The following is a 12,130-nucleotide window of genomic DNA, read 5'->3' as shown; positions in this document are numbered from 1 at the left end:
TATATATATATATATAATAATTACAGTTTTTAGTGAATGTGTATATATATATGAAAATACACTAATTAGAGGACCTATAGAGGGATATTTTGTAATTTAACTGTAGACCAAAATAGATTACGAAGGTAGGCTTCTAATTTGATGAGTACACCCCTCCATAACAAGAGGGATATTTTTATTAGATGAATGACTGTTTGCTTCTGAAAGAAGTTGATTACATTACTATAATTTCATTCTTGGCAGAATTCATCTTATGGATATAATACAACTGCAGATCCTCATATTGCTTTGAACATATAGAATTCTGTTTTGAAATAATCATCTCACTCTCTCCTTGTGGCAGTAAAACACTGCTCTGATGGCTTTCTGAGCACCTTTGAGGAACAATGGAATATGAAACCAGTTGTGAACTTGAAAGCACTAAACAAAATGTTCGAAGACATGGCATCAGAGCTCCAGAGTTACATAACCTATTGCAGCCACCAAGAGGACCTTTGTACTGTCCTGCATAATGCCATGTATGTATTAGTTCACTTGTGAGTAAATTGGCTTTATAATGATGTTGGTTCCTTATAAAAATACAAGTGTACTTACAAATAAAAGCATTTTATTTCTTTGAATTCTTGTTGTTGAGTTATAATGTCGGAGGTAAGTTTCTCGCTCACATGTACTGAAGCAATATTTGACTAATGTTGTAGATTAAAGAAATTTGTGATGTTCTTTTTTGTTTTATTCTCTGACTTTCCATATATGTGAATTGATGAGGCTAATCCAAAAACTATCTACAATTTGAACACATGCTACTATCCTCTCGTATTTGCTCCGAGTTTCGAACATCATTTCTAATAAATATACTTGAAGTCGTGATAAAGACAGGGAGGGTTAGAGATTATATATTTGAATGCAATGATTGCTAAAATTATTTTATATTGTGGCATATTTGAGCTTCATAACTTGTACTCTTCTCCAAGTATAACTAGAATGATCAAGTCAAGGGGGATGAGGGCAGGGCATGTAGCATGAATGGGGGAGACGAGGAATGCATATAGGATATTGGTGGGAAAGCCAGAAGGAAAGAGACCACTGGGAAGACCAAGGCTTAGGTGGGTAGACAGTATTAAAATGGATCTTAGAGAGATAAGATGTGATGGTATGGATTGGATTGATCTGACTCAGGATAGGGACCAGTGGAGGGCTCTTGTGAACACGGTAATGAACCATCGGGTTCCATAAAATGCTGGGAAATTCTTGAGTAGCTGCAGAATTGGCGGCTCCTCCAGAAGGGCTCAACTCCATGATTAAGTAACTGTGGCATATTTATGCCATGCGAGAGCTATTGAGCCATGGAGGTCTGTGGGTGCAGCGATTGATCAACAATAAAGAAAGCGGTGTTTTCTCCGTGCTGTGCCACACTGCACAGCACTTGCTGCTGTTCAACGTTGCGGTAAGCACTTCTCTTCAACAATGTAGGCTGTTTTCTGTGCGTGGTCGGTGCGGAGGCTATATCAAGGCAGTTAGAGACAGAACAGATGGCAGTATTTGAGAGTTTTAAGGGCAGTTCCACTCAAGTCAGTTCTCGGAGTGAGTGTTTCAGAGTATTTTAGAGTGTTTACGTGTTTGAGTGTTTAAGTGACTATGAGAGAGTTCTTGGTGGAAGATAGCCATGGCAAGTTTGTTGAATGAAGACTTCATGTGTAATTTGAAGTCTAATTATTTGTAATGTTTTGAGTGTGTAATTCTGTGAGACTGTTATCGTTTTTGTGTTGAGATCCATTACCAAGAGATGACTAGAGAAGACTGGGAATTGAAGTCTAATTATTTGTAATGTTTTGAGTGTGTAATTCTGTGAGACTGTTATCGTTTTTGTGTTGAGATCCATTACCAAGAGATGACTAGAGAAGACTGGGAATTGAAGTCTAATTATTTGTAATGTTTTGAGTGTGTAATTCTGTGAGACTGTTATCGTTTTTGTGTTGAGATCCATTACCAAGAGATGACTAGAGAAGACTGGGAATCCTAATGTGTGTGCAAGTGTGAAATGGAAAGTGTGTAAGTCAATGATGGTGCTGTAACCAAAGTGTTAATAAATCCAATCATCCGAACTAGAAGCCATCATTTCGTCATGTGTACCACCCAAACACTTGACAATATTTATGGATTGACAGTCCCCTTATGTTTGCTGATCATCATATCTCCTCCGTCTCCTTCTTCTTCTTCGCCATTATTATTATTATTATTTCAAGTAATTATGGTTGGAGATTATAACTTCCCTGGTTTTGACCAGAAAAGTGGTCAATCTTTGCCCAATTCCCATTATTACTCTGAACCTAATGGAAATGTAATCTACGCATAGCCAGTGCATTGATACTGTCGGCAGCAGCAATTTAGTTGATTTAATTTTTTCTAACATAAGCAACAAAGCAACCACACAGCCCAGACCTTGCACCAAACAACTATCACTTGTTTCCTAATTTGAAGGAAAGTCTGGCTTAAAAGACTTTTTTGGATGATGATGAGTGTCTGCAAATCTCAGACTTCTTGAATAAACACAACATTCCCCTTAATGATACATTTTCCTTTCTTAATTTTATGGAATTACGTCATTATCATGTTACTAGTATTATTAGTATTTTATTGCCTAGGATTAAATTGTAGTCTAGTTGCAGTTCCAGTTCTAGTTCTAGCCATAGTCTGGCTTTCATTATGTATACTTTTAGCGCTCCAGTGTTACACACCACTTACATAAAGGAATTGAATTGAATCAAATCTTAAACATTAAAATTATATAAAATGCTTTGATTTTGTATCATTTCTGTGTGTGTGTATGTGTTTCTTTCCCTTTACTTGTGCTCACCTTGTGTTTAGTTTTGGGCTGTTAAGTTAGCACATAAATAAATTAGAAATGAAATGAATTTAATTATGATACACGTTATCTCTTTTTGTCTTTTATTTGTCTGTATCTGCTTCTTCCATAATTCTCTTATGCTTGATTTATAATCAGCCTCTGAGTTGTTGACTAAGGACATACATAATTAATTTAATTTAATTTAATTTGTAATGTATTTCAGGAGAAGCAAATATGAAATAGTAGCAGCTTCATTTAGCAAACGGCTAAACGTGGAACGGGTCATGTTACCACTTCAGCATCTCAAGCTGTATCGCCTGTTATTCCAAGATATCCATTCTATGTTCTTGGATACCACTAATCGCTTGGATAACTTTTATTGTAAAAGAATATTAACAAATATAACCAAGGTCAGTATATACCTGTTTTCAATTCTGGAAACATTTGATCATAACATTTACCTAATTCTGCTAGCATTTTGTAATTCTGGGTTGTAAACGAATTTGTTTTCATCCAGGAGCAACCATGTGAAGAATCCCTGCCTCCTGGTATCAATATCTTTGAAAACACACATACCGACTTAAATGTTAGTTGAATAAAATTTGGTATAGACTACTACCATAACATTTCACAGTGCATTTATTTATTGATATATTTTGTGTGGTCAAGTAATTAGTGGTTCATTGCTCATCCTCTTAGTTGTCAACGGAATTTAAGTTTTTTGGATATTTAAAGAACATTGTCATTATCTCAAGAATATTTCATCACAAGAATGAAATATGTATTCAGTGAAACTCTCATTTAAATGTTTATTTGGATGACTAGTGGAATTTAATTCTAAACTGAGGAAAAATCTTAAATTGAGGGAACCTAATGTTGAGATATTGGCACGAGTTCACTGAAACTGAATTTTAAATGAAGGAAATCTTTAAATCAAGGAACACAATATGGAGCCTAGATTGTAATATTGAATGTTAATCTCATAAATGGATGTGAATTTACTTAAATATTTATTTTGATGTGTAAGATATTTAATGAAATAAATATACAAAATTGAAAAGTGTGATCTTCTGGACTGTGATGTCATACAATGTGGAAAAAAATTCAGTGATGTGGAGCAATATACTGCTTCTGCCTTCAGGGTTAGAAAGTAAGTAAACCAAGCAGAAAAAAGAGTGAGGTTAGAGGCAGTACTCTCCTCTGTATGCTGGTGAACTCCTGTGAGACTGCATAACATCATATCCACAGATAGAACATTTGATATTCGCCTACATCACAACCTTTGATTTGACAGAAATTGAAACATACTGTGGCATGTCCACTGAATGCTGGAACAGTTTAATCAGAATAGATGCCTATTGCTATGTTATGAAACTATAAGCACGCAATGACAAAATTTAATAGAGATTCCCTGCTACACAGCATCCAGTAAGCAGCACATGACCATGACAACTGTTACACATGCAGCAATAGAGGAATTGTTGGAAACGGTGTCCTCTGTTGGGATGAATTATAGCTATAGCGCTATAATTAATTGTAGTTGTGAGTTTTAAGAGTAAAATAAATCCAATTACCAGTCCAAACCCCATGTCTAATCACTTAACATGTGACAGTATTTACACATTCTGTTGGATTCATTTTGTTTATAAGCATCATTAGCCTATTTAAATATTTACTAGCATAAATAAACTTTTCACCCGTTCTTCATTACGTTTCTTCTGTCTTATTTTCATACATTCTGAAATAAAAATTACCATATGGTAAATCGTTTTAGACTGCTGGCAACCAGTCTCTGAAATATGGATTGGGAATTCATTCTGAGAAAGAAGCCATGAAACAAATTTGAAATTCAATAATTGTATTAAGCTTGAGTTTGAAACTACATTATAAAATGTCAGTTGGATTATTTTATTAATTTCTGGATTAATGCAGTTATCATAGCTTCAATTATTTTAATTATTTCTTTCAGCTCTTGGAAGAATGCTACAAAGTTCTTGGAACACTCCATGGCTCAACATACCTTGAGAAGTTGGGTAGAACCTTAGAAGAAAATGTGCATTGTTTTGAACCAAAGCCAGCAGGAAAGAACACATCACAACACCAAGAAAATATTTTATTTTGCACCAGTGTAATCTGTGGTAAACAATCAAATGATTCTGTAGAAGACACAGATCATAAATCTTCAGAAAAGGGCCCACTGCCTAATGTGACTGTAAATGGGTGTCCATCAGTGAAACAGCAGTGCTTAAATATTCAGACTGTAGAAATAAATTCCAGAGCTATGGTAAAATGTGGTGATAAATTTAATATGAGTGTGAGAAGAGAAGAACCCATTAAAGTTCCTCTTGTAAGTAACAGCAAACGATCTATTTCATATGCAGAAGGGCAACCAACTAAGAATTCCTGTAAAAGAAATAGCTACCATACAGAGTCAAAATATTCTGTTTCTGAACCTACGGGTAGTATTCACAGTGCTACAGTGGAAGGTAGAAGACAATGTTCCTGCCTGTATGAAACAGCGTCTAGGTCAGTGAGAAATGCAGGGAGCAAGAAGCATAGAGTTCTGTTGGAAAACAAAGTAAAAATTTCAGTTGATAATAACAAAACTCTCCACATCACATCTAGCATAAATAGCAATGATAAACCGCCTAATACATCTGTAATTAGTACAAATTCTCATCATATCTGTATACCTAACTTTTCTGGAAATTTGACAAACTCAAACCCTGAATCATCTTATGTCAAAGATGTCATTAGAAGGTTTTCAGTACATGACAATTTAAAGGTTAAAAATTGTACAATTCGTAACAGTTGTCCTCAACCCTCTAAAATGCAGATTCACAGCATTCCCTCTTTGGGGCTACAACATAATAACTGTGAGAAACTGTCTGAACATTGTAATGCAGATAAGCAATTAGATACAACGTTTGTAGTAAATAAGCCCACTTCACCAGTGCCCCAACCATCCAAAGCACTGTTCATAAAAGATGAGGCAGTCTCTTTGAAAGATGACCTCCTTACAAATGGACTTCACAGAAAGAGTGAATGTTGCACCCATGAAGCAAACAGAGAAGTTCATTGCACACTTCTAAATGAAGAAGAGAAATGTTCAGATAATTTTTCTTTAGTCAATAGCCAACTTCAAAAACACAGAAGTCCATCAAGTGATATAAGCAGTTCTATGACCAAAGATATTTCATCCACTGAAGAAGCTGCAGCCGAGAAGTCATGCATTATTAAACAGTTACCAAGACATGAGCAACAAATTTTCATCAGCTTCTATGACCTTGGTTGCCTCGGTACACTGTACAAACCTCACTTTCCTTTACAGAAAGAGAATGCCAGAGTGGATGAAATGTACAATCACTATGAGCCAATGAATGAATCATTTAGGGCAAATTATCACAAACTCGAGCCAGTGAGCCTTTATGAATCATTAGACAGGAAGGTTAACGGTGGAAATAGAACAGAGTGTGGTAAGAGAAGGAAAACGTATTCAGAGTGTAATATAAGAGTTGATGACTGTGGAAATGCATACGAAGAATGCAAGCCATGTGACAGAAATCATATGAATGGAGATAATTTAAACAGCAGATCACTTTCAACATACAATATTCCAATATACCAGACCTACAATTTTGGAGATGTAAGTCTTCAGCATTTTATGTTTTTATTTATAGCTGTAGTACTTAGAGTTGACAGTCCTCTGACGCGGAGTAGGAGAAGTATTGGTAGTGGCGGGGAGAGCTCCAGCATGCCGACAAGTGTGGCAGGGAATGCAGTACATGCGTTCTCAAGAGGACATAACTTCTTACCTCATTGTGTTGCATAGTGATGGTGGTTTAGTCTCGTTGATGTTCACACATCCGATGTTAAGTTTTAAGTGCCGAATGGCAGGCTGTTATGCACTATACACTATTATACACTTTTCACTGTTATATACGTGAAGAGTTTATGTACATATTACACGGGTCTATTCTAAAGGGGCAACACCGGCAATGTCCGCATAAATATCATCTCCACATGTCTGTCCTTCCTCATCACCACCAGATGAACTGGACTTATCATCAGAACTGTCATCACTATCACTGCCAACGTGGAAGACAAACTCCTGTCCTGTGTCCAAAAGGCCTTCCCGTGCCATTAATTGTTGCTCAATGTTCCTTACATGTTGGCACCTACGTTGCCAGTCTTCTGCAGTTATGGAAGCCAATTTTCCGTCTGCCAGTTTAATGTCATTGTCCATCTTAAATGTGGTATTATTTTGAGCAACCCAATTTCTTATGGTGGCCCATATTAACCCAATTGTGTTGAGTTCTTGGTGATACGGAGGGAGTTGTAAAATATTGTGATTGTGTTCTGCAAAGATTCCATCTGTTTTATAGGAAAGGTATTTCGGTTTGAGTGGTATGATCATATTATATATGTGTGGATTCTGCAATGATGAAAAATCAGTGTTATTGAAGGTAATATGTGGAAGATGATATTTTAGCCAGGATATCATAAAATCTCTTCTTGAATTTGAGTTAGGGGCTCTGTTTAGTTGTACATTATGGTAGGGAGCATTATCAATGACAAGGACAGAATTTGGGGGAAGGTTAGGAATAAGTTGCTCCTTTAACCATTTTTCATAATTGTTGTAGTTCATGTCACTGTGGTAGTCTCCTGTTTTTTGGTGGGATTTTAAGCAGACATAGGCATTAGGGATGAAACCTTGCTCTCCCCCTGCATGGATAACAAGGGTATCAGACTTTTCACCATTATAAATAGAACAGTTCTGACATCCATGTGAAACTGTCCCATTAAATATGTAGAGTATGTTTTGACATCCGTCTTTTGTTTTGATAAGAGAATATTAAAAAAAGGTTTATCTTGGACACATTTTGAGTTTTAGCTATAAAAACTGTGACATTTATATGTGGTAGGATGTAATTATTTCTAATTCTGACCACCTGGTAAATACTGACATTCTTATTGTTAACAAGAAAGTTCCACAATTTGCTTCACGGCCAAAATGTTGCTTTTTCGGCATTTTTAACATGTCAACCAAACCACACTCCACTCTGTTGAAACACTGTTATCATAACTTGCTGATTCTGACCACCTGGTAAATACTGACATTCTTATTGTTAACAAGAAAGTTCCACAATTTGCTTCACGGCCAAAATGTTGCTTTTTCGGCATTTTTAACATGTCAACCAAACCACACTCCACTCTGTTGAAACACTGTTATCATAACTTGCTGATTCTGACCACCTGGTAAATACTGACATTCTTATTGTTAACAAGAAAGTTCCACAATTTGCTTCACGGCCAAAATGTTGCTTTTTCGGCATTTTTAACATGTCAACCAAACCACACTCCACTCTGTTGAAACACTGTTATCATAACTTGCTGATAGCCTTCGTTGAATTTGTGAACCTCTTGCACCTTCAGCCTATACAAACTGAATTATTGCATGCTGCTCTGCTTTTTCATATGTAGTAAGCAGAGTGGCCATGTTGACACCAATAGTTATGAAAAACAACTGAATGATTAAGGTCAAATAAGGCCCTACAACAGTAAGGGAGTTCTGTCCTTACAGTTGCGAATCTATTCGCCAGTGAAGCAAATTTGGAAATAAAAGGCTGAATTTTGTAGATACTATGTGACTTACCTTCATATATATTTGGTAACATCATTTAAAACTGTATGGGAAATCTCATTGAATATCACTTCTACTAAAGGTAAAAGATTCAAATACTAAAGCAGAAGAGAACATCTACACAGAACCAGAGGAACATATATACGAAGAAATTAATTTTCCGATGCAACTTCAACCACGAAGAAATGATAAGGAAATATCCATTCCCAAACTGGAAATAAGTAAACCTTCTGGCAGCAGTCAACGATTGCGCTGGGTTGACATTAATGAGGTCGTAAGATCTGGTCTGCTAGGTAAGTTAACACATGATAAGTACTGTTTTCTGGGATGAGATGTTGTGTAGTCTGGTAGAAGGTTACTGACATTTTAGGAGAATGTAATGCATCAATCTTCAGGGTCAAAGAGTAAGCCAAGCAATGAAAGAGCAGAGCTTACATGGCATTATATTCCACAAGACGAAAACTCCTCATAGTCACCACAGTGAAGGCCACATCTCTGACAATGTTAATGTACATTCAGGGTCAAGCCTTTCGTTAATTTGTTGATGGTCTACTATGCTTATTTTCATTCCATCATGCATTATGGCATCATATTTTTGGGAAATTCCTCATATGCTATTAACATGTTCCGCATGCAGAAGAGGGCACTCAGAATAATGATGGGTATTGCTAGTAGAGATTCATAACTTTGGGTATTCTCCCTCTTCAGTCCCAGTGTATCTATTCTTACAGTCTTTTATGGTTAACAACATGGATTCATATCAATTTATATCTGATATACAAGAAATACAAGACAGGGTTATAATTTTAATCTTAATCAACCTTCAGCCCATTGGTCACTATATCTCAAGAGAGGTTATTATATGGGTATCATGGTGTTTAATAACCTTCCTGTTTTCATAAAGCAATTATATAACAATTCTAGAGATTTTAAACTGACTTTGGAAAAATTTTTATGTGATCATTCATTTTATACTTTAGATGAATATTTTGATTTTAAATGTGGCAAGAATAATAATAATCTTCACTTTTAATGACTGGCTGCCAAATGTTGTTGTTATGTTGTGTAATGTTCTGATTGATTATGTATGTTTTTTATTGCTCCTCCTGTATGACTGTTTCCGCATCCTCAATCGTGTGGATGACAGATGAATGAATGGTTTAATATCAATTTGTTTTCATTAAATTATAACAAAACTCACTATATACAATTTAGAACCACTAATAGCCAAACAGTTCAATTAGATATCAGTTATAATAATAAATAGATTATTAACAATACAAATACTCGGTTTTTACGTATTACTGTTGATAGCTCCTTGTCATGGAAGCATCATATTGATGGACTTACGGTTAAATTAAGCAAAGCATGTTATGCTATTAGATCTTTAAGACCCTTTGTGTCCCATGAATCACTAAGGATGATTTATTATTCCTATTTTCATGCAGTTATGTCATATGGTATAATCTTCCTCCCCTTATAGTATCAATATATTTAAATTTTCTGATCTTGCTTCTCTTAACTCTTTCTTCATCATATTCTGATATTTCAGAGGTTTATTTTTCATGATGCTGCCATTATCTAGACTATTTAGCATAAAATGTTATGATTATTGATGAATTTGAAAGGATTTGGAAGAAAATAGTAATGGCATAATTGAGGAACTGTTCAGAGATTTGCATAGAAGGACTGAGGAAAGCCATGGAAGGCCTGAATCAGGATAAACAAAACCCCAGCATACATCTGAACTCAGCACTTCCTGAATTCGAGTTTACAGCATTGCCACTACACCAGTCTGCTTAGTTCCTCACACTGTTTATTCAATTTTGCAGACCACATGGATGCCAGTCAAATAGCTCTACAGGAAACTAAGTACGAGATGATAACATCTGAAGCAACATACTACATGTCTCTTTCCATCCTAGAAACCGTATTCATAACAAGTAAGGAACTAACTGACAGAACAGTCTTACCAAGGGAAGACTATGCAACTTTGTTCTCAAGCATTAGGAAAGGTTGGTAGTTCTGCAGCCTGGAGTGTGCATACTATTTGTAGAATTATTCATTCTATCTTGAAACAAGCCTCCACAGACCAATTGATAATCTTAATAGTGTTCCATAAATTTGTGTATATTATGCAGGAAATAAGTTGCATAAAAAGATCACAATAAGGACTAGAAATCCCTCAACTAACAGAAGATAATTTCAGTCATTGTTAATAGTCTTTGTTGGTCACCTTTTGTTCTGTTGGGGAATTTGTGAAATTTACATCATTGACAGCAGTCTGATAATTGTATGTGGAGTTGTAATATTTATTGTGGAATAATTGCAAGGAATTATTCTTTTGTGTAAAACTAAGTTCATCATGATTTTTCTGCTTATTCTGCTATGACTCTCAGACTGTGTTTATTTGTCCATGGAATGCAAATAGTGTATGTGATATATCTGTCTGTATATTTTATTTTGTTCAATATTCATCTACTCAGTGATTGTATGAGAAAAAAAATAATTTGTGAAATAAATATTTTAGGCCATATATGAATTCCTAATATGATAGGCTTTCATAAATCTGACAAAATTCAAATCAAGCAAATTTATATTAATACAGAGTATTTCCTGTGGGTAAGCATCATGACGTGAATGTAGGTACAGTACATAGTAGGAATAAGGTAAAGTACCATGTATTCTTGACCTTGGTATTGAATGGAGGTGAGTAATTGTTTAATTGTTCTAGCAGTTTATTTCCTCCTTTTCCTCCTGGTCAATAATCCCCAGCACTTGCTGCATAGGAGGTGGAATTAAGAACAAAACTGGGTCCAATGTAGCCCTGCCAGGAACCAATTTCTGACCATCCAGGCCATAACCACATCCTTAACTGATTAAACCACATCATTCATTCATTCATTCATTCATCAGTAATCTGTCAAGACGACAAGTCCACAGTCTCTTCCAAAACAGTTCCTCTACTTAATGCGATCTAGAGCTTTCTCCTTCAAATGAGATTATCCTCTTCTGTCCCCAAAGTCATCCAGCATCTTCTTACATCTTCCTCCTCGTCTTCTGGTCACTTCTATCTGCCTCTCCATCTTTCCTTCAATAACTTCTTTTAGAAGGCAGTTACTGCGTAAGATATGACCAATCCAATTAGCCTTCCGTTTTCTTATTTCATGTAGGATACTCCTCTGCTCACTGACTCTAATTAACACTTCTTCATTTCTCACATAATCGGTCCAACTGATCTTCTCCATCTTTCTCCAACACCACATTTCGAAGCTTTCCAGGTGTTTCTGATCTACTGCCCTAAGTGTCCAAGTTTCAGCCTCATACAAAGCCATGCTTCAAATGTAGCATTTCACTAGTTTCTTTCTCAAATTTAAGTCCAATTTGCTGGTAAAAAGATTTTTCTTCTTGCTAAATGCAGCTTTTGCCATGGCAATCCTAGATTTAATTTCACAAGTACATCTTCCATCATCTGTTAACAAGCTACCCAAATATTTAAAACATTTCACATTCTCCAGTTGTTTTTGGTCTATCTTTATTGAGACTGGGGTTGGTTGTCTCGAAGTTTTCATTACTTTTGTTTTTTCCACATTCATTTCCATGCCATAGCACCTTCCAATTTCGATTAGTCTATCAATCAT

The 12,130-nt window shown here is 35.7% G+C and overlaps 1 protein-coding gene across 1 annotated transcript in view; it reads left to right on the top strand.

The window, feature by feature from the left end:
- LOC111861929 overlaps positions 1-12,130 on the top strand; it is a 58,287-nt gene that overhangs the window by 27,701 nt on the left and 18,456 nt on the right. Inside the window, exons 4-8 of the mRNA XM_033750508.1 lie at positions 344-518; positions 3,069-3,255; positions 4,815-6,491; positions 8,572-8,782; positions 10,322-10,504. Of these exons, the coding sequence (XP_033606399.1) occupies positions 344-518; positions 3,069-3,255; positions 4,815-6,491; positions 8,572-8,782; positions 10,322-10,504 (2,433 nt within the window). The remainder of the gene's footprint in view (positions 1-343; positions 519-3,068; positions 3,256-4,814; positions 6,492-8,571; positions 8,783-10,321; positions 10,505-12,130) is intronic.

The sequence above is a fragment of the Cryptotermes secundus genome, unplaced genomic scaffold, assembly GCF_002891405.2.
Source record: "Cryptotermes secundus unplaced genomic scaffold, Csec_1.0 scaffold84, whole genome shotgun sequence".
NCBI lineage: Eukaryota > Metazoa > Arthropoda > Insecta > Blattodea > Kalotermitidae > Cryptotermes > Cryptotermes secundus.
Note: the sequence above shows the minus strand (reverse complement) of the source record. Positions and strands in the feature narration are given on the sequence as shown.